The sequence below is a fragment of the Caloenas nicobarica genome, chromosome 8 (genome assembly GCF_036013445.1).
Source record: "Caloenas nicobarica isolate bCalNic1 chromosome 8, bCalNic1.hap1, whole genome shotgun sequence".
Classification (NCBI taxonomy): Eukaryota; Metazoa; Chordata; class Aves; order Columbiformes; family Columbidae; genus Caloenas; species Caloenas nicobarica.
The window spans coordinates 24,456,582-24,479,751 of record NC_088252.1 but is presented as its reverse complement, the minus strand read 5'-3'; the positions used below and the strand labels follow the sequence as shown (position 1 = coordinate 24,479,751).

General features: G+C 51.9%; 1 protein-coding gene across 2 annotated transcripts in view; it reads right to left on the bottom strand.

Annotated features, from left to right (window-relative positions):
- Positions 1–23,170, bottom strand: part of DIS3L2 (DIS3 like 3'-5' exoribonuclease 2) — a 193,069-nt gene that overhangs the window by 4,327 nt on the left and 165,572 nt on the right. For both annotated transcript variants that reach the window (XM_065640190.1, XM_065640191.1), the window contains 4 exons: positions 5,621–5,804; positions 4,338–4,424; positions 383–530; positions 34–164 (listed from right to left, as the gene is read on the bottom strand). In XM_065640190.1, the coding sequence (XP_065496262.1) occupies positions 34–164; positions 383–530; positions 4,338–4,424; positions 5,621–5,804 (550 nt within the window). The remainder of the gene's footprint in view (positions 1–33; positions 165–382; positions 531–4,337; positions 4,425–5,620; positions 5,805–23,170) is intronic.

Genomic DNA, 23,170 nt, shown 5'->3' with positions numbered 1-23,170 from the left:
GATGCCTCAGGAAAAGATAGTCTTGGTTCTCACCCTGACGAAGATAGCGAAGAAGAGATCAGCGCTGAGCTCCTGCACCCTCTTGGAAGCCATCTTCCTGTCGTTGCAGTGGTCTGCCTGTTTCTGGATGGCCTCTTTCTTCATCTTGACGGGGGAGCTGGCACCTGGGAAAGGGACACGTGACAATGACGTGCCTATGCTCCCTCCTGCTCCACAGCCAGCCCCTGGCAGCCCCCACCCAGATGCCCAGCTCCATGTCCCTGCTAGCTGAGGGCACCTATGTGCCACGGAGCTGCCCCGTGGGATGCAGCCCCCAAGCACCAGCACCCGTGTCAGGCAAGGCAGGGACCAGGGAGCCACCCCCCGCCCTCGCAGCACCCACCGAGCGAGGCGGAGAGGAGCCGGTGCACGATGATGTCTGCATAGCGGCGGATGGGCGAGGTGAAGTGGGTGTAAAAGGGCACGTTCAGGGCGTAGTGGCGAAAGAGGGTCTCGTCCTCCAGGACGCCAGTGCAGAAGTAGAGAGCCATCTGGAAGGGGTGAGAAGAGAGGGAAAGGGGTGAGCGAGGATGGTGGCGGGACCCTGCGCGAGGCTGGAGGGGTCTGTGTCTGCGAGACAGAGTTCCAGCAGGCAATGGCCCTTCGCCTGCTGCTCCGTTTGGGCTGTGCAGGGACAAGGTGGGTGCTGCAGGACCTAGAGCACAGACAACGGAGAAAAAGCCGCTGCAGGGAGCTGCTGACTCCGGCTGGCCCCGTGGCTTGCACCAGCTTTCACATCACATGTGGGTTTAAGCAGCCTCCTGCTTCTGCTCAGGATTCAGGGCTCATTCACCATCCACCTGTCATCAAGGGGAAGGAGAGCCTGGACTGCCCTGTCCTGCCACGGATGCTCTGGGTCCAGCTGCAGGCTCCAAACACCCACTGCACCTGCTTGGAGAGCACTGGGGGCTGGGAGAGGGGCTGGGATGAGGGCCTCCCCCACTCCCCGCTGTGACCCCTGCTGCTCCGTCCCACCACGACAGCTGGGAAGCTGAGCGTCTGGGCCGCCTGGCTAAAGCAACACTGGGGCTGCCATGGCCCCACAGCCTCTTCAGCCGGAACCTCTCCCGGCTGCGCTGTCCCTGTTATCCCACATGTTACAGCTTTTATTTTTACATCAGTGAAACACCAGCCCTGAGGGCTGAGAAAACAAGGGTCCGGAGCCCAGGCGGGGAGGGAAGGCTGTGCGGGTCAGGGGGGTTGTGGTGGGGTCACGGCACAGTGGCGATTGAATGAACCCGTTTAAAAATAAGAGCAAGTGATTGAAAGAAAACAGGAGTAGCCAGCTCTGATTACGGAGCCGTCCTGGGATCCACGGTTTGGGCAGCTGTATCCTCCACTCTCCAGCCCAGCGGCACAGCCAGCTCCTGCTGAGCAGCAACGCACTGATCCGGGCAAGTAAATAGAGCAGGTTAAAAAAAGCAGCATCAGTCCCGGCCTTATTATGAGACCCAAGAGCTGGGATAGGAGCTGTGGCAGCTGCCAATTTCCACAACCCAGAATTAAATTGTTTCTGATGGACTCCGTGAAGCACGGTCTCCACTCAATTAGCTCGGCTCCCACCGAACGAGGCTCTGTGCGGTCGGGCAGGGAGAGATGCCGAGGGCTGGAGCCTGCTGCAGGAGACGAGTGCCCTTGTGCAGACAGACAGCATGAAATTACAGGGGTTACAGCACCTATGCCAGGCTCCTGGGCAGAGGAGGGGAAGGTCTCCGCAGTGCCAGGCAGGCGGAGAACAGAACGTACCCATTTGACAGCACAGGTCAAAAATCCTTGCTGTGAGAAAGCCACTGGGAAAGGCTCATTCTTAAGTTAGAAAAGCTGCTGCAGGTCCTGCGCTGCTTGCTGGGGCAATTCTTCCTGATGGGTGTGCTGGCCAAACCCAGCTGCTGCTGCGTCCAGCACCATTTTTGACACTCTACTGGCAGCTCATGACCCTCGCTGAGGTTGGCATCAGCCTGGGTAGCACAGCAAATGTACTCTCTGGGCTGTGGTAAGGTTATACACTGCAGGGAACCTAGTCCAACACGTATCTGATACCTGTCTTTGCCACCCTGACAGCGCTACCCAGGGACACTGGCATAAAGCAGATGTTTTCTCATTAACAGATTTGACTCACAAGTGGTCTCCAATCTCCAGGGTTTGCTGCAATCCCCAGAGAACTGCGAGGAGCCTGGAAATAAATCAGCCCCAGCCAACCAGGGGCAGCTTTGTTCTCACGGACAGATTAAATCCCCGAGTGACTGAGCCCCTGAAAAATGATATGTCGCTGCTCCTTCATCTGTTACGAGGCTCCTGGCATGGCAATCCAGGCACTCCTTCAGACACACGTGTTACCAGTTGCTTCCTATCTCTCTCCTCCAAGAGGCTGATGTCTTGATGAAGAAAAGATAGAAGACACAGGCATGGCGTGACCATGGGTTGCCTGTGGGCGGCTCGTTTTGGCTGATTTAACTGCAGCCTTGTCCCTGAAACACCAGCTTTATCACCAGGAGCTGAGATGTGTGCAGGGATACGGGTGACTCCCCCGTGCCCTGGGCTCACGGTCCCCACGCCATCTGTCAGAGTGGTGGCCCAGCCCTCGACACCGGCACAGGCCCTGCCTGGCTGTGCTCTGCAGCTGCCAGCACTCAGATCTGTCCTCTCCCCGGGGAGGGACCGCGGTGTCTGGGGACACGGGCAGGATGGGGCCGATTCTCCCATTTGCTGGTGGCAAAGAGCAAAAAATCCTCCTTGCAGGGAAAGTTCCCTCCACTCAGTAGCTGTCTGCCCTTTCTGAGGGGCTCTGACATGGCTTTGCACTGCCTGTGCTTTGCGGGAACAACGGTGGGTATCTGAACTGCTCAGGATTTTGGGGAACTCTGAGTCCACCCTGCAGTGACTGTGGTCAAGGACCAGAGGCCACAGAAAGTCTCCACAGCGCCGTGGTCCTTCCTTACAGACGAGGTCATATGGATCCACCGCCGTAAGCACATCAGGAACAGCCCTCAACACGGGAGGGGACAGTCTTGGGTGAGTCTGAAACTCCATTTACAAACTAAACAACCGTTCAGCAAATGGCCAACTGCATAAGCTCACCCCAGGATCAAGACAGATTTCTGCTGCTTCTGGCTCATGCACCACTTCCAATAATGAGAGCGCCCCACCACGCATGGCAGTGCCATCTTGCCAGGGAACACCGGCAGACGGGAACGCTGCTCAGCACCCAGAGCCAGGCTGCTCTGCGGGGCTGATGGGCTCCGCTGTAAACTGGGAGTGTGCCAGACAGCAGGATTGCCAGGCACAAGCGGACTGCACAGCACACCTGAACACACGGGCACCTTGGTCTTCTGACCACAAAACGAGTTTAGTTCCTGCCAAAATCACATCTCATGGAATATCTCCTTTAAAAGTTCCTCCTTCTTTTCGCCTAAACTCTCTGTCTGGTATCTACTCTGCAGAAGACCTCATCCCCAAAATCCTGATGCCTCTTTCGCATACAGATCTAACGTGTTCACAGGGCTAAGCCATAACCAAAGCCACTGGGAGGTACCTCAAAGCACACCCGCCACCTCTCTGACCACAGCCTCGGGAGACCAAAGAGGCAAAATCTCAGCAAGTCAGTGGGTCCCAAAAAGCTCATCTCCTCCTTCGTGCCGCTGCAGAACCAAGCCACCTTCTCCTTGCTCATCCGTCCTGGCCCACAGTCAGGCTTGCTCTGAGTGCTGCTGCTGACAAAGCCCAGGCTTGTGCCACAGTCAGCAGGACCAGAGAGGGACCCCAGGGAATGCATGTCACCAGTGAAGTCACCTGTTAGCACCTTCCACCAGAAAAGGAAGATGTGACAGAAGGGACCAGGACAAGCCACAGCAGGACAGGGGACCTGGGACAACAGAGCCTGCTCCAGAGGACACTCCTTGGATTTTACAAAGCAGCACTCCTGAGCTGGACACATACATGAGGGGGTGACTTACTGAACGGCTTCAGTCCCCGGTCCCACTTGCAAACAAGCATTAAGTCACTAAAGTACAGAAAGACTTCAGGCAACTGCTAATGAGTAAATGGAGCAAATAAGTTAATTAGAAGAGTGACAGTCAAATGAGTGATGATTCATTCCTGCAGCGATAAGCAGGCCACAGCAGAGAGACCATTTTGGGAACGTGTCCCTTTTCCCTGTGGGGTAGGGCTTCCCTCGGAAGATGCTGTGCTATGGAAACATGGAAAGGCAGATGCTTCACAAAAACTATTTTTAATGGTGAAGATGGAGCCAAGCAGACAGATACAGCCAGACACGTCCGACAGCACGGTGCTATTCTCACCTGCATGGGCCTGGAGAACATGTTGGTCAGCACTTCTTTCCTGGCTTCGGAGTATTTGTCAGCACCAAATGTTTCATTTAAGCTTTTCTGGAGGAGAAAAGAGAGACAGCATTCAGTGCTGGCAAGCTGTGGTGGCAGGGGGACCCAGGCAGACCTTACTGGGGCAAGCAACAGCTTGCCAGAGCCAAATTCCTCCATTCTCTGCAAATCCCCCCATAAGCCAAAAAGTGCACGTGAAATTGGGCTTTGCTCTGGTCCCAGCAACCCTGACAGGACCGCACACACAGTCCTGAGCGCTGACCCACCTCTCAGGGTCAACAGCAAGGAGCACCTGGGGCATGTGGACCGCTGGCTCCGTCCCCAGATGTGCGAGAGCATCCATAACCCCTCTCCTGATCTCCCGACCTCTGCCTGGCTCCCATCCCGCTAATGAGAGCTTTGGCACACGGACTAATGGGACTCTGGGGAGACGTGGATACAGGGGGTCACTGCCTGGGGCTTGTGGTAAGGAAGGGCTGGAGGGTTCAAAGTGCAGGAGAGGAGCTGAGTGCGCAGCCCTGCATCTGCTGACGTAGCCTCGGCGCAGCCAGCGAGCAGGGAACACAGTCCCAGCCGACGGAGGGGCGAGCAGGAGGCCAGCAGGAATGGGATTAACAGAGGATTATCTGCAGTCCGGTTGCGGTGAGTAAAAAAAATCCTGGAACCTGCGCTGTGCTGTTCAGCTGGAGTTCAGCCTCAGGACACGCTCAGCGGAGGATCGGTCAGATACCTCCCGTGCTGGCTGTGTCTGACCTTTCCCGGCACCGCTCTCCAGTCCTTCCCAGTCACCCGCCTCCCCACCCTGCCCTCCCTGAGACCTTCGACAGCCCAGACAGAAACATCCCCTTGCAGAGCTGCTTCTCCTGCAGCACAGAGCAAGTGTTCTGCCCAGGACCTGCCGAGAAGGCAGAGAAAGGACACGCAGGTGTCCCAGCGAGTGCCCCAGCTCTGAAACATCCTTCCCATTGCAGAGAGGGCAGCACTGGGGTCACCTGCAAGGCGTCCTTCACGCTGCTCTAAGCTCTGTGCACAACGTCAGCTGCCTACGACAGGCTGGGCCACCCTTGCCCAGTGCTGGTGGGGTCAAGAGTGAGTGAGGGAGGTATTTTATTTTGGCACAGCTGTCAGTTCTGCTCGGGCAGAGTGGGACAGGGAACAAACCACGCACTGCCGCAAACGGCCATCACGTGGCTGCGCACCCTTCTCCCCCACGGCCCTGCTCCCCGCCAGGCCAGTGCACTCACATGCAGGGTCCCCGCGCTGCTGAAGTCGATGTCGAGGCCAACTTGGTTGCAAAACTCCATGAGGTCTTTCAGCAGCTTGGTTTGGGGCGGGGGGTGGCGGCGCAGCAGGGCCTGCTCGGGGAAGGAGCGGTAGATCTGATGGGCCACGGCCATGTTGGCGAGCAGCATGAACTCTTCCACCAGCCTGTAGCACGAGAAAAACAACCCCAGACTCCAGTTAGAGAGGGGAGTCCCCTGGGAAGCCAAGTGGGTCCACAGTGATTGGAACTAATATGACACGGGGGACCGGGGAGCAGCTTGTAGTTGCTGTTATAAGCAAAGATTAGATGTGAGACTGCAGCAAATCCCCTCCCAAATTCTCACTTTCCAGCTGAGGTTTCCCCAGGGACTCAGAGCAAGCTGTCCTGCTGGTGCAGACAAGCAGAAGTCAGTGATAAATTGACAGCTTAAATTAGGATAAAATAATCTCCCTTTAGGTCATTTTATCTCCTGAAATGCTCAACAAGCAAAACAAACGCTGTACGAGAGATAGCATGGAAAACAAACACACATTGCTGTCTTCCTGGGCCAGAGAAAACAGCGTCTCGCTTGCTCCCCCACCCCAAGCTCGACATGTGTGGTCAAGCCCAGCCACTGAGCCCTGCCGTTGTGTCGGGCTTCCACCCAGAGCGAGGAGCAGCACGGCTCCCGGGGCTGCCTCCAGCATCCAGGCGATGCAAAGGCTCTGGGGGCTCCTCCGTGCAACCTGCAGACTGCTGGGGACACCCCAGGCTGGCCTGAGCACCCCCCTTCCACCTCTGAACGTACATGCATTGAATGGAAACCTCCAGAGCTATGCACTGCAAAGAAAAGCAATGCCAGCGCTAGAGATCATTTTTAGAGCATTTATGGGTTGTGTTACCAGCTGTAGGGCTGTGCCACAGGAGACTTGTTTAACTGGGCTTAGATAAGCAGAGAGATGTGCTTAACTGGGCTTCCTGCTATTTGCTGCATGTATTCCCAGGGCTCCTAACTAGTGCTAATTGCAAGAAAAGATAATAGATTTACAGAAGTAACCTCATCCTACGCGCAATGCCCAAGTGAGCCATCACTGATTGTGCTGGCTCGGCCTCATCGCTCTTGCAGGCGAAGCAGCGATTCTGCAGGGCTGGCTGGGGGACCCAGGCTGGGGCTGGTGGTCCTGCAGCTCCCGGCCCGGCCATGGCTGGGGGCACTGGCCAGGTGAGATGTGCAGGGCGCTGTGCCCCCGGAGTGCTTGCTACAGCAGCAATGCGTCCCCAGCCTGGGAGCACTTGCCAAGTACTCCAAAGAGAAAGCAAATAAAGACAAGCCCAGAGGAGGAATAAGCACCTGCTAGTGATAACCAGCAGGGGAAATGTCTGTCTTTAATGGGAAGGAGCTCCCTTAAGAAGAGCCTTGTGGGTTCTCCCACAGCATGTTGTGCCAGAGGCCAATACTTCAGACGCCCGGGGAGGGCAGGAGGGACACCCTCACAGACACATGCAGGAAGGGGTGGGGAGCAGCACAGCCTCAGTGGGAACGGGCCACCCACCCTGTCCCCTAAAACACCTGCTGATGGGCAGATGCTGCCAGAAGGCCAAGGGCTGGGTCAGCGGGTGGGCAATGCGCTCACAGCGTGGGAAAAGGGTCTGTTCACCTGTTCACCGTCCCGACAGGCGACTTCCAAGAGGGTTGAGCCAAGCTCTTGCTGCTCCTGTGCAGCTAAGCCAGCAGATGGCAACATCGGTCCCTCTATGGCCACCAGCACCAGGGGGGCTGAGGGTCGGTATGGCCCAAGGGTGCTGGGCACCCCAGCTGAGCAGCACCCAGGGGTGGCAGGCAGGGAGCAGCACCCAGCGGGTTATGGCACCGCCATCCCCATCTCCTGGCTGCGGATAGACCCATCAGCTCTCACCCAGATGCTGTGCCTGCAGGTGGCACGTGGGACACCTGAGGACACAGGTGAGGCTGTGCCAGACCATGTTCATACCTGGTAAGCCCTCTCTGCCCAAGCCAGCTCGCAGCAAGGCACAGCAAACAGTGCGGGCTGTAAAAGGCAGCACCTCCCTTCCCATAGGCTTTGGTGCAAGGACAGCTCCAGCTACACAGATGCACAGGTGGGCATAGGCTGGCCATGGAGCTCCCTGTGCCTCCCTAGAAATGGGGCCTCTACAGAACGAGGTGCAAACCCATTTTTAAAGACAAAGCAATAAACAGCCGTGAACAGCATCTCCTCTTTGTCACAAGCACAACGTGCTTATCTCATGTCCTACAGGCAACACTGGGAGTGCTCAAGCAGTCCCTACTGTTCTTGCTCCTGTTGCACACTACATTGTGAAGCTTTTACCTCTTACCTCCAGCGACACTTTGGGCTGGATGCAATTTCCACCTGACTATTAAGTTCTGCATTTTGTTTTACTGTTTTGGAGCCTGAGGCTTTTACATTTTCCTGGAGATATCCTTGTTCTGATATTGCAGGTAGCACTGAGCTGAAGGTAATAACCTGAGCACCCTCCTGCCAGGGATGCTTTTACTGCCAAAGAAAAACTACCAGCACACATTTCCCACTTTGCTCTGCAAAACCCCATTCTCTCTCTCCTCAACATGTCCATACTTGGAACACCAGCCCCCCAACAGCATCCAAGACAGCCCGCATCAAGAGGAGGTACCAACACATGGCTGGATTGATCACATGGGCAGGAGAATCTCATTAGGAAGCACCCAGCAACTTTGCACCCATGACAAAGCTACTTGTCTTGTTCATCCACCCAAAGGCAGGGGCAGGCTTTGGGAGACATGGCTGTAGTTTAGGCTTCCAAAGAGCAGATAATGCAGATGAGTTTGGACAGGTTCCCCTGTACCCGAGGGGAAATGAAGCCCCAGGAACAGCTTTGTGTCAGCTCAGGTTAACGAACCGTGGTGGCCCAGGAAGGCTCAGTGCCCTGTGGGTTGAGGCCAGAACACTCTGCAGAGACAGGGGGTCCTTCCTAGTCCTGGATCACCTGGCGGTCACAGAGCTGCTCCCCACATGCAGCCCATTGCAGCAGCCCTGCAAGCGTTAAAGGGATGAATGGCATGGGGCTGCTCTGTGCTGACTCCGAGAGGTTTGTTTAAACACTGGGATTTATTCCCCAGGGAGAGAAAAGCAGCTTCCAGAACAGACTGCTGGATTAATCCAGAGCATGCAGATTTCTTGGCCAAAAAGGCCAACAGCATCCTGGCTTCTATCAGGAATCGTGTGGCCAGCAGGACTAGAGAAGGGATCACGCCACTCTGCACTGGTGAGGCCGCACCTCGAATCCTGTGTTCTGTTTTGGGGCCCTCATCATAAGAAGGACATTGAGGTACTGGAGAGAGTGCAGAGGAAGGAATGGAGCTGGTGAGGGGCTGGAGCACAAGTGTGATGGGGAGTGGCTGAGGGACTTGGGGCTGTTCAGCCTTGAGAACAGGAGGCTGAGGAGAGACCTTATCGCTGTCTACAACTACCTGAAAGGAGGTTGGAGCATGGAGGGTGTTGGTCTCTTCTCCCAAGTGATAGGACAAGAGGAAATGGCCTCAAGTTGCACCAGGGGAGGTTTAGATTGGATATTAGGAAAAAATTATTCCCAGAATGGGTTGTTGGGCATTGGAACAGGCTGCCCAGGGAAGCGGTGGAGTCACCCTCCCTGGAGGGGTTTAAAAGGCGTTTAGACGAGGTTCTTAGGGACATGGGTTAGTGCTAGAGTTAGGTTAGGTTATGGTTGGACTCAGTGATCCTGAGGGTCTCTTCCAAACGAAACGATTCTACGATTTTATGTGGGAGCCTGCCGGGGTCAGAGGGGATGGGCTGGGGACAGCAAAGGAGCTGGCACCCGTGCCCAGAGTAACGCCAGGTCAGCTCTTGAGCAGAGAAACAGGGTCTGTGGCTCAGGACACAAGGAGGGAGCCAAGATCTGCAACAAACAGCTCAGCGTGCCAGTCTCACTGCACCTAAAAGGAAAACCATATTCCCAAGAGGGTTCATGCTGAGACTGCATGGGATGTTGGGGACTCAGGAGGACAACCCAGGGCTGGGACAGGTTTGGGTGCTGAGGAGCAGGAGGGCACAGCAAAGCTGCTGCCTTCCTCTTCTCCCCACGTGGCCTTCTGGCTGCACTTTTAGCTAGCATCCTCAGCAGGGCTCCGACTTGGCAAGCACTACGCTGTGCTTGGAAAAAAGCAATGGATGCTGAGGCAACAGGAGCTGAGGCTGGCTGGCAGTGGCTGGGAGCCTGACCAGTGCCCGGCACTGGTGTCGCTGGGAGCTGCGCTGAAGCCCTGCTAACTCATCGGCACGGCAAACGACACGAGCTTTTTTTTTTTCCTTTTTTCTTAAAAGAGCCTAGCTCGGAGTTTGGCTCAATGCGGTTGGCAAACGGGAGTGCAAAGAAAAATATTTCATGGCTAAAAAAAATGGAGACAGAGAGACTGGTCCATCTGAAGGCGCGCTGAGTGAATCCCATGTGAAATGCATTCTAACGCCATCGCTACAGTTTCCTCTGGATTAGCTGAGCTATCCTTGGCTCCCGGCTCCATAAAATCCCATAAACAATCTGATCTGAACTTTTGCCCTTTCTGTGCTGATGCGAGGTTTGCTCCGCTGTCCTGTGAGAGGGCTGTGGGTGAGCAGGTGCTGTCCCCCCAGGAGGTGCCTGCAGCTCCCGGCTGTCCTGCTCGCTGGGGCTGCAGGAGGGAGCGTTTCCAAACCTGCTCAATGCATCATTTAACATGTGCACATGCGAGAGAGATGAGAGGGAGGAGCGGGACCACTTGCGAGCTCTGTAACATGCGTAAGCATCTTCTGCCGGCTCTTTCAATACTCAGATTTTGCTTATGAGCTATGGGCTTGGTGAGGGAGTTAGTGGGTGGAACTCTATAGCCTTATGCAAGACGTCAGCCGGAGCGTACATTTTCAAAAGCATTCACTTCTGATTTTGAAACGTGATCGAGGCGTGCAGGTTCCTAAATCCCACTGATTGCTGGGGAGATTTCAGGCTCCTGAGATGCTGCTAAACACAGGACTTGGTGCTTTTCAAAGTATCTTAAACGATGGTCACAGCTCCTGTAGGCAAATAGCCACCTGTGAAACCATCCAGCTGAAGAGGACTGATGACGGCAGCCCCGAACCTGAGATACTGGGCTGTAACTCCTCTCACAGAGCTCCCACCAGAGCCAAACACCCGTGGGACACGGGAGGAGGAGCTGCACATTCAGACCCTGGAATTGTTTTAGTAGCAGCATTACTATTTGCTGCGTAAAAGGTGAGCTAGACCCTTCCCAATCTCTTGACAGCAACCTTGACAAAGTACTCACATCTCAGCAAGTTGTTTGGTTGACGGCAAATAAAACGTTGGTTTCTCATACCACATCTCTGCAGAGCAAAGCAGGGCAAGTAAAATGCCTGTTTGGCTGCATGTCTCCATGGCAATGCAGCCAGGCTATAGAGCAGCCATCAAAGTGCCCACTCTCCCTGATTAACTTGACAAACGACATTAGCTAAGCAAGGTTCGCTGCAAGGAAGAGACAAGCAAGAGAGACTGCAATCCAGTAAGTGCGGGAAGGAAACAGGCAGCTTGGTTAAAGCAAAATGACACTAAAACATGGGCTGTTCCACCAGTCTACAAGCCAACGGCGGCGAGGTAGAGCTGAACAGATGAGTATGGCCCTTCCCCCATGCCACCTTCTTCACTTCCATCCCTTTCTGCAAGATGTAACTGCTGAGTAGCACATTGGAAATGTTCTCATAGCTGAGGCACAGATTCAGAGATGCACCCGAAATACCACGCAGCTCTCCCATGGCAGGGTTTGGGTTTTTTTGTTTGTTTTTGACAGGCTGGAGAAGTTGGTCATTTCTTCACATGTAGCTCATTGTGGAAATCTGCTCTCAAAGGGAGAGAGCTGAACCATCCTGAGGTGGAGTCAGAGCCCCCCTTCCAATGGTGGTCCACCTGGTTGGGTGAGCTGCCACCAGGTAAATCCCAGCATACTTCCAACATCTTCAGCCAAATGTGACCAAATAATTTCTGCAAAGGTTACCAAACTTCTTTCCCCTGCTTCACTACAAAATCCCATCTGCTGCTCTCCATCTTGTCTCCCCATCACAGCACTTGCTCCCTCCTGCACATGGAACAAGGCTTTTGCTGCTCAAACTCCTTTCCATCTCCAGGTGGGTTTGCTATACCAGCTCAGCACGGGTTTGTGCTTCAACCAGCAGCCAAGGCCTCTGGTTTCTCAGCCCATAGCTACGTGTCTGCCAAGGGTGTCCAGCCCCATGCTGGGTCCAAACAGGGAGAGCACAACAGAGCTTTGAAAGCATCAAGCTTGGTTTGTGTTTGAACCTAACAGTGCCATGGCAGACTAGTGTTGAGAAAAGGAAGCCCTGGCCTCTGTGTGTGTGTCTGAGAAGGCTCTAAAGACACTGATGGATAGAAATCCCCTTGCTAAGGGCAGTACGTGGCTGAGAGCCCTCGCTCTCTGTTGGCTTGAAGAGGATTATTGCTGCAGCGCAATCTCATAACAAACCAGAGATCTACAGCCGCCTCCTGGGAATGGGACTCTAAATCCTGCTGCATTCACCAAGAGAAAGTCACCTTCCACAAAAGCCTGCTAACAGTTCTGTGCACGTCCAACAGCAGCAGCAGCAGCTGAAGGAAAACAGTGAAGAAAAAGCACCACAGTTCAACCAACATACCCTCTCCAAAGTCCAAAGAAGCTGGATGCGGTATGACTTTTTTGTCTTTTCTTTAAATCATGTACGTTTATTTTTGATTACAGCTCTTCCATGAAGCAAAGGAACTTGAGAGGTTTCTATAAAAGCTCTTCTAAAAGCAACATTAGCTAATCCCACATCTCCCGAGAGCGCAGCCAATGACAGAATCATGCTCTTTGGCGAGTAGCTGGACCGGGGCTTGCGATGGCTCTTTTCCACGCAAAATCCTGCAAGAACGGTGTACGATCTTCCTGGTGACACTCCGCTTACCCAACGAACGAGAACATCTTCAGCCACCCACTCCAGAACAGCACTGCTGCTTGAAGAGTTATGAAAATCAAATCCCCTTTTATCCAAAAAAATTGGATCGCAGTGTTATATATGAGCCTTGCAGTGCTGGTGTGGAGCTCCCTTTGCCAACGACAGTTGCCAAAAGCCCAAAAGCCCTACCTTTTTTTTTGAAAGAAAAAGTTGTAAAAGGCAAGAACACTGGTGGTTTCTGGCTCGATGAAAGTCGTTTGTGCTCCTTTCGCAGCTAGTGGTAGCCTTGAACAAAGCAGAGCTGAATAATGGAATTACTGCACTTTCTGAGATTGCTCAATTAGCTCTTGGTTAAAACTGTTAACATTGAAACTTGATGAGAATAGCAGCTCTGAGGCAGTTTTAGATTCATTTTTTACTAAGCTAGAATAGCTTTTCCCTCTAATGAACTCCCCTTCTGGGGTATAATGAATGACCTTTTTATTAGCTATGGTGCCTTCCCAGTAATAGATGCCTACAACACAAATGCATGGGAGGGTTGTCTCAATACAAATGTCACTTACTGGCCACTCTCACACCTTGAGGCTGGAAATGCCACGAGACCACTCTCTTTGCTTTATCCAAATTAACCACGGTACGGTGGAAAACCGCTTTAAGCTCTCAATACTAACGCTGGGCTACTGCAGGATTCAGCATGATTAGGAATTAATTGCTTAAAGCCTGATGTACTGGGTTTGCACACAGGGATTTAAACCACTAGAGAAACCTCAACCATTTGCCTAAGTTCCTTTGATATTATCAATACCACTTGGCAGCCCTGTTACACAAACAAAAAAGCTGACTTAACCTGGCAGCAGGACGTCAGGCCAGACGTCAGGGCACTGGAGACGGCACAAGCGGCCATGGAGCCTCCGGCACCTCTTGGCGCTCGGCTGTACGGATGGCAAACGCTTCCCGCCTGGCCTGGAGCTCCTCAACCTCACCTGTGGTTCGTATGGAAGGGATAAAGTCAACACCCGCCTGTCCCACCACTCTCCATCCCGTCTTGATCCAAGCGGCAAAGGAAACATCATCAACCTGAAGAGCGAACGCTGCAGGGGACGCAGTCTCTGTGGGCCGCACCTCTTCATAAAATGTTAATATGACTGCAGTCTGCTCCTTTTCATGCAAATTGGTGACAACCTTCAGACTCCTGGCACGAAGCTGAAGTGCCCCTCTGTGCCAAAACAGCATCTTCAGCTGCTGCAGGCCACGGATGAAAGCTCAGACCCGTGCCCACGTTCTGGGCCACGCAGGACATGGAGGCAAAACTTCAGCAGGCTCCCTCAGTCCCAGCGTTCTATACAATTTTCTCAAGACTACCATGTTTTCAAGCCCAGGGCAGAGGAATTCACCCTCAGCATCACAGACAAAGGAAGATCTCCCTCCAGGAATGGCCTTCCTGGGTCAAGAAACCCCTTTTTCCACGGGTCCCAAAGAAGCCCGCAGAGTGCCATCTGCCCAGCATGGTCACAGCCCCACATCCACACCACCTTAGAACCGCCTACAAAAAACCTCCCCACTTGTGCTGGATGTCAGCAACAAAGTGATGGCGCCGTTCGAAAACCCTCCTTTAAAACACACCCCGCTCTCCCTGCCTAAACATCTATCCGTGGGGAAGCTGACGGCAGCACTGGAAAAGGTTTGCAATCCCTGTGGTTGGGAATCCTGTTTCAGTCCCTCAGGGACCCATATCAGATCCAGTTTGTCTTTCCAGGGAATCACCGATTCACTGAGATCTCACCTCCGAGAAGGAGCTGTGATGGCCAGGGCTAAGCGGTGACCATTAATGCATACAACCCAATGCTGTGTTCAGCTAACAGATCTCACAGAGCAATCGTCTGGAAAGCCTGACTTTTGGGAATGCATTAGAATGCTCCCGAGCAGTGGTGCTGCCCAGCTGCCCCAGGGACAGAAGAGGGACCTGAAACAGTTTTCTCCAGCCCATGGGAATTGCTGGTGGGCAGCAGAGCCCAGAGACAAGCTGTGTCTGGGATGGTGCAGGAGAGAGCAGAGACACCCCACAAACAGCACCCAAAGCAGGACGGGCAGCCCACATTCCTGAGACGTGCAGCCTGATACGTGACTGGCCCCGCAAGCAGAGCTTATGACAAGATATATAATATTAATGTCATCCAGAGTCCGGCTAAGAGGGGAATGGAAAGAATTCCTGAAGAAATGCAGACAGCCCCTCTCCTGACGGCAAAGTCTCTGGCCCCACACATAAGGCCAGCGCCGCCTGTTATCAGGCTGCGTTTCCCACCGAGCGGAGGAAGCAGGAATGAAAGGCACTTTTCCTCACCATTAAAAGTTTACACAAGTGATTTATGGGTCAGAAAAATTAGCAGGTCCGTTGCTGAGTGCTCCATACAGCAGCATGTGTTACATGGCTGCCGACCAGAAATGCCAAGACCCATTAGGTGGAAGCAAAGGGCAGCATGATGGAAAGTTAAAGATGCTTTTTGCCCATTTAATTAATTAGTCAGGTCTTTTTTTCCATCCCCTGCAGCCTTCATTAATGTAACATTGAAGTGAAGGAATATTAACAATTCAGACAACACATTAATATTAACACAACACCTGCAAAATGCAAATGTAAGTCCATTAGGTAAACAGATGATCTTAAGTCATTGAGGCAGAAATAACATTCTGACATTTCCTAGCACGAGTATCCTGCAGAGATACTGTCCATCACTTTTGCTCCATTATAAAGCCATGACCCCTTTGTACGTAGGAGCTCCTCATCTGTTCCTTGTCCCTGAAAGGATGAGAAAAACTCATATTTGAATTAAGACATTTGCCAGTTCCATATGGCAAGTGTCTTACTAAAGCCGTGTCATGAACCAGAAACATCAAAAGGGATTTTTGAAAGGATTTTATCTCCGTGCTAGCAAGGGATGGACATAAAACCTGAAGTCGATAGCTTGTAAATATTAACCTACACTTGGGATCTCTCCAGAACCTGAGTTTTCAATTACACTGGTTTAATCTGAGATAAGTTTTCAGTAAGGGAGAAACAAACAGTTAATCACCCGGAGAACTGATAGTACCACAGGGAGTCACAGACCGCTAGAACCAGCCTTCCTGCACCACACTGCCCACCAGCTATTGCGCTCCCAGACGCTCCAGCTGAGGAGACGTTCACACTCTGTGTGTGCTTCTCCCTTTAGTCTTTGGCTTTGCTTTTAACAAGCTTATCTGGCATTGAAGGGTTGATTACTTCCAAAGCAAGAGACAAACTGATAGACGAGGGGGAAATAAAGAAGAAGGGATGAACATCCCAGACTGGAAGCATGAGATGGCCTGAGATGGCCAACAACTGGGGAGAGCATCCATGTACCAACCTGGAGGCGACCTGGGGACAAACAAGCAGGAGCCTGCAGAAGCTTATGAAGAGATGAGCAACAAAAGCTAGCAAAAAAACTTCAAAAGACCATAAACGTGGAAATTAATCTAAATAATCCGGCAGTCAAAGGCAGTGGTGGCATGACAAGCCAACATGTACAACGCAGCATAACTTCAAAATTGGATCAGGCTGGCCTTTTCTAGTTGAGTTCCAGCAATCTCCGAGGACAACTATCTCACACCTCCACCTGGGTCCCTGTTCCAGTCCTTAATCACACTCATAAGTGTTGTTTGGGCTCATAAGAGGAGACCTCCAGGAGAAGCAATCACCGGGACTGGCCAGACTTCAGCCAGGGCCTTGCCGGAGGAGGACGGCTCAGGAGAAACCAGCTGCAGATCGAGGGAATTAGAGCGACCACCAGGACCCCTGGTTCTGAGAAGATCCATGTCAGGAAAACGCATTCAACCTAGCAAGGTCCTCAGGGGACGGCATCCAAAATGCAGCAGCAGGATGCTGTGCTGGGGGTGCTGCTTTCCAGGCCGGGCCGTGGCCGTGGCCTCCCAGCGCCGTCCATCACCGCTCCGGCTCAACCTCGGATTTGCAGTTGTAGCACGGAGTGTGGGCAGGTTAAGGGGAATAGTTGTATCAATATGGAGAGCGGGATCCAGCTGGCTCTGGCTGTATTATTCTTGGTCTGAAACGATGGCGAAGCACAACACATGAACCTTCTGGTTACCAGGACTTTCAAAGACATGGAAACCCTTGGTGGGGGGGAGTGAGGTATGGGGGACACGGACACCAGATTGGGGTTAAAACAACCAGTAAAAGGTGGCTAAGGGATGAAAGGGAAATGGGCAACAGAGGATTTGGGGGTGATGTTTTCTAAATAGGAACTACCGAAATACTCTGGATAACTTCTGTTTTCAGGCGGCCTCTTGGCAGATTAAAACATCCCAGAAGGTTTTATATCCAGCTCCTACAATCTTAAACTAAATATTAGGTGAGAAAAACATGCTTCTAAAGAAAAGTCGGGCATAGCCCTGAGTGAAAAACAATGAGCAGAATGAACATATGAGGTTTGTTGAATATACAATCAACAGGAGTTTTCTTTCCCAAAGATAAAGCCAAGAGAATGAAACACAGAGATGAGCAGGATGGAAAAGCTGCAGAAAATTTAGGCAGCCTCCCCCAACCCCATGTCTCCCCCAGGCACGACTCTCACCCTGCCTGGCCTCAGCGAGCAGGCTTGGAGCGATGCCGAAAATTCCTGAGCACGCCTTACCCCCTCTGCAGCGGGACAGACCCAGGGTACAACAGGTCTTTTCCATCTGTAACTTCTCTCTCTTGACTTTTATGTGCACCGATTCAAAAGGTATTTGATTTACTGACGCAGGGGTTGTGAAGAGTCTGGCTTGGTCTAAGGACATCCTGAGGTTAAAGGCAGCAATGCAATCTTACCATCCGGTCCATTACAAGAAAATGGTCAGGTCTGGATTTACAGCCACGTTCCAGCGAGCCCACACATCACAGCAGGCTGGTATCTGCCTCATTTACGCAATGGGATTGAGAAGAAACCGCTAAGCATCCTACTGGAGTTTGGCACATGACAGAGAAAGCCAAGCGGTGGGGGAGTGGGCGCTGAATGTCAGAGAGGAGGGTGCACGGTTGTGGTGACAGAGGGTCAACGAGACCATAACAGGTAAGGATGGGTGGCATAGGACCTGCTGCTGTAAGCAAAGAAGAATCATGTCCTTAAAGGCCACAGATGGATATGACAATCCTCCAGAGCTGGATTTGTAAGAAAGGATTTTGTTTCACATCATGGTCCTTCTGCTGAGATCGTATAAAAGAGAGAATGAGCTCTGCTCACACTGACCTCTGCAAAACCTCACGTGTTGCTGGGTGAAGGCAGCAAATGTCTCAGTCTCCGGCTGTCACAGCCAGCGAGCTAACCTGGTTCCTCCTGCCAGCTCCTTCATCGACTTTATGGGTCCCTCAGCTGCATCTAAGAGCAGAGGAACCAAAGCTAAATCCACAACGACACCCCGAAACCACTCCTTTGGGCCAGAGTCTTACTGGATCGAGGGAAGTTTGGTTAAAATGAAGACAGGTGTGATGAAGAAGAGCTCTTGCAATGCTACTTTCCAGACCCTGAACTGGAAGCTACAACCAGAGTTCAGCAGCACAGACCAATCTTCTGAAAAAAATCTACCATGGCCAAAAAGCAGACACACAGATCTGTCAGCACATTTGTGCTGCCGAAACCAATGGATCTCAGCACAGGATCGTGACAAGATTTGCAACACTGTCATCTTGCAGAGCCTTGGCAGTGCCTTTTAATCTTTGGAAAAGGAGCAATTCAGGCATCAGTTCTTGCCTTTGCATATGAGTGTTGCAAAGCCAAAACAACAACCTCTCTTGGAGCACAGGGCATATCCTAAGATGCCCTGGAGTTTTCTTGTCCTACATTGAGTAGTAATCTCCAAATGACAAAACAGAAATAAAACCATATATCCTCATGTTTTGGTGAGCCTCCAGTCCAGGCCTGACAGGTACCTGGCTCTGGATTCTGCATCTCTCAGACTACTTAACCCTTGAATGAACAGGGTAACTCTGGACATTTAGAAGAAGGAAGCACAACACTAGATCTGCCTTTTGGTTGTAAATCACCCTCCTGGATTGGACGGCAATGCCCTCCACTTTCCCTGTGCCCAAATCTGTCAGCTGGCATCGGGAATCACCAGGGCAGGTCACCACCTGCAAGGACTCCGCTCTTGGAAGCGGAACGGTGGCTCCAGTCCTGGCACAGAAGGACCTCAGTGGCTGGATCTCTTATGGTGGTTGGATCCTTACCAGCCATATTCCTTCCAGGCAACCCAGTTTGTCATGCCTTCACACTCGGCAGTCTTGGGTCCTAGGCCTCCGTTTGGCCACCAGATCTACACATTGGGCCAATCATTTGCAAATCAGAGTGCCAGCCTGAAGCAGCCCACGTGGCCGGGGTGCACTGACTGAGCAGAGAGGTCCTTTCTCCTTCCCAAGCCCTGAAGATACTGTGGGATGGAAGAAGAGCAAGTGGCCATGATGACTGCTGTCTCCCAGCAGGTCCCTGATGCTCTGGTCACACTGGTGGGAACACATCAAGGTCACCTATGGAATGAAAATGCAGTGCCATATCTTTCCTGGAGTCTGACACCAAAATAGGTGCACAGCTCTCTACCAGGAGTTGTTCCATAACATCAGAGTAAAAGTTTTGGGAGCTTTCTCCTGTTAAATCTGGATGGCCAGGGAGAAAGCCAGTGAAGTACCATCAGATGCACTTCACTGACCGGTTTCAGCAGGGGACAAAACCACCCAGAACCACCGCCTGCAGCAGCAACATGACCATGCCAAGAGGTGTTAAGTGGACACAAACACTAGTTAAAATAGACAATCCAAGTATCCAGGAAAGGGCAGGGATGACATGAACCTGGTAACCCACCACAGGAGGTACAACTGCTTCTGTTATTGCCCACATTTCACATGCTCACTTACAGCTGTCTGGACATGACAGACACCAGCAACTTGTGTGAATGCTCGTGGGAGCGTGTCCCTCTGCATCATGACAGATACCAACCCCATTTCAGCCCGAGCTTGCTCCAGAACACACCGAAACAGATCCCACACAGAAAGGAAACGGTTCAGGAGCGATGTACGGATGGGCTGAATGTCAAAGCATGGGAAATACAGCCTATGGTACGTGCAATCCAGGCACATTATACCCTCTCTGAAAGCCACTCTCCCATTGTTATTTAACATCCTGCAAGTTTCAGCCAGAGACGCAGTCTCCCATCCGCGCCCCAAACTGGCCTGGGAATGGCTGGGAAGAAGAAAGGGAGTTTGAAATGAACTGTGGAAAGATTTAAGTGCTCTAACTGCTGCTTTCCAATACAATTTTCCACTTGGGGCAGGGAAGGAGGAGAGTCTGACAGCAGTTTAGAGCCAGTCACAATTGTGACAGGTTCTTCTTTTCCATTTCCAACCATCTCACAGGCAGAAGGAGCACTTTAACCTCCATTAATTATCACAGCCTTATTCCAGCCCAATGTTTCAGAGCAGCAGTGGCAAATTCTTAGGACCAGTTAGGAGCAGGTCTTGCTTCAAATTGTGCTATTCAGCTCAGGGCAGTAAAACTCTGTCATTTGTGGAAGCAAGAGCTACTGCAACTCTTCCTACAGTCCCATAGTTTGCAGCTAAGGACATCTCCCACAGGCAGCACGGCTACTGCCAGAGAAAAAGATCACACAAACGACTTCTTGCACTCCGGACTACAGGAACAGGTTAACAGCCATTTAACAGGCAGATCTGTTGTACAACCAAGCCATACGCACACATAGAAAGGAGCTTAGCAGAGGAATATATCACTTCTGCCTCCTCTCTGGCTGTCAGAGACTCCTGCTATAACTCTACCACCACATGAAATTTATTGCATTATCAGTACTGGCCACTGGATTTGCAGCCTGAAAGTGTGCACATCGTGTTTAGGGAGACACAGACAGCTTGAATACACACAGCCCACATATAACTGGGGCAAAATTATTATGAAATATTGCTTCGTGGTTTCTCCCACTGCCTGGCTTCACGACAAACTATCAAAGATCATTATAAAAAAATAACTGTATCTGAGATGTGCCTGTGCAGGGACTAAGCATGCACCGGCTCAGCATTTCAGCTCACGCTGCCCTGTGTCCCTTCCTGCTCTTCTGTCCCCCGCTCCCACCTGCTCCCAGCTGCAGGTACCGTCCCGTCATGCCCAGTGATGACACGATGCGTCATTCTCCCTTCCCTGGTGACACAAGACCTTTGCAGAGCTGCCCCCTCTGACACTGGTGGCTTGCAAACCGCTCACAGGTATTTTTAGGATCACCCTTTGGCACTGATTAAGGAAAGCAGGGAGATGCTGCTGCTGGATGCGGTCAGAGCTCTTCTTGCCACCCCGCAGTCACACCAGGAGATGCTGGTGAGCAGCTGACTCAGGGTTCAGGTGCTTCGTGGCTCTGTGCAGAAAATAAGCCCCGTCACAAGCATGGCAGTCATTTCACCCCCTTCACCGCCCGGGACAACTGATGGCTCCAAATTTACCAGTATACAGCATGTAAGGAGCAAGGCGGTACGCCTGCATGTGCAGACACGTCGCGAAGGAGGAAGGAAGACTGGCTGGAAATTCATATTTAGAGTGATTGGGACATATTGTGCTGGGATGCTGAGATTCACACAGCAGCAGCTCCACATTCAGCTCTGAGTCACACAGGAACCAGCCTGGGGAGCAATTACTGGTGTAAAAATGCTCTTGAGCTGCAACAAAACGACAGAGAGGAGTTTCCCATCAAAAACCCTTGAAGTCTTTATCTCCCCCACTTAGGCTGGGGAGGATACTTCCTCCTGCTTAGACAGGAGAAGCCTCAGCAGAGGATCTGTTGGGGGCCCTGAGATGCTGGAGGGGACGCGTCCAGTGACGATAATCAGGGGCGAGCAGCAGCCGCTGCAGCAGAGCAGGTTCACCCTGTGAGCATCACCCTGCGCCCCCGCCAGCACTTGTTACTGCAGGATCTACGCTCCCTTACAAACAAGCTGCTCCTTTAATTTGGCCCTCCTGACTCCTCTATTAAAGAAGATTTTCCTGGAATTGTCTGGGGCTTTGACTAGTCAAATGCACTTTAAAATCTGACTTCAGCTGTGACCACACCACTCCCTGCAAGCCCAGCCTGTGCAATCGAGAGCCACAGGGCAGAAGGAAACCCCTGAACCACAACCTGCTCCAAAAACAGGGTCTGCAGCACTAACAAGCTCCCCACACCTTGATCCTTCCCCTGCATCCTCACACACATACAAGCTTTTTATTCTAGTAACCCCATAGACTACCCTAAGACTGGAAGGGAAAACTTAACAGCAAGTGCATGCCTAGATGTTCATTTTGTACGTGCTGACAGTCTCACTTTAATCCTACTTTCCATGTTTAAGGTGTTAACGGGAACCTTGATGCATTTCAGAGGGAACGCACACAGATAGAAGATAGATGCATAAGTCTAAAACCCTGCTCCCGGATTTCACATCAAGTGCTGGATTTGTTTATATCCATATGATACAATCTCCATAAAAGCAATCAACCAGCACCAAAAGGAGATGTTTCAATATCTGCACAGCCTTCATACAGACTAGGCATTATGTTTGCTTTTATGATGCAGAATAATATAATGGATTTTTTTCACAAGTTCCCAAACACTGTTATTAAGTATTGCTTCTCTAATAAAATATGCCGCAACATACAGTATTACATGATGTGGCATTTACACAAGGCTTTTTTCTGTATAGGACTTGCTGGCTTTTAAACAAATCTGTCTTTTCTATACACTACAGAAGCACAAGATGAGTAATTATGTTCTCTGCTTAATAATGTTTTTGCACTGGCCAATTTAACAGCTAATCTCCACAAACCTCGGAGATAGTCCCCCAGCAGCTACATTTGCATGTTGTAATCAAGTCTTGCTATTAAATCATACTTTGCAACAATAGCTGAGCTGTCAAATACAAGCAGCGGCTCTCGCACTGGCACCGTGCAGGCAAAAGCCCTGGATAAACAAGCACAAAGCCACACCGCTCTGCCAGCTAAGAGAGCATCCCTTTGCATTTTTGGGAGCTCGGGGACGGCTGCACCCACCACGGAGCTCAGGACAAGCATCCTTTGGCTTTCTCTGCTTTCTGGAGCAGCCAGGCAGCTTGCAGGTTGTTTTCTCCAGGCCTGCATGCTACTCTTTGCAGTGGTGCAAAGCCAAACCGGTTTGGCCGCTCTTCTCTTACTCCTCGGGCTGCTTTCTGTGGTGTCCTTGAAAAACTGAGCATTCCGGGTGCAAAAGAGAGATCCCTTCGTTGCAAAGGTCTCCCCCTCGGCTGAGCAGGCAGAACAGCTTGTGAGGCTGTGCTGTGAATCACAGCACTGCACACTTCAGATCGAACTGCCCTGCTGGAAAATACCCTGCCCAATTTTCTGATGTCTTTGCTGTACAGAACAGCACGAAGCTGCGGCTGAAGGAGAGGCCACACCAGTGCTCGCTGAGTTAAGTGTTCCTGTTAGTGTCACCATATTTTGGCTGTAGAGCCTGGGAATGGCTGGTGTGACACGCAGCATGGAGCAGGTGTT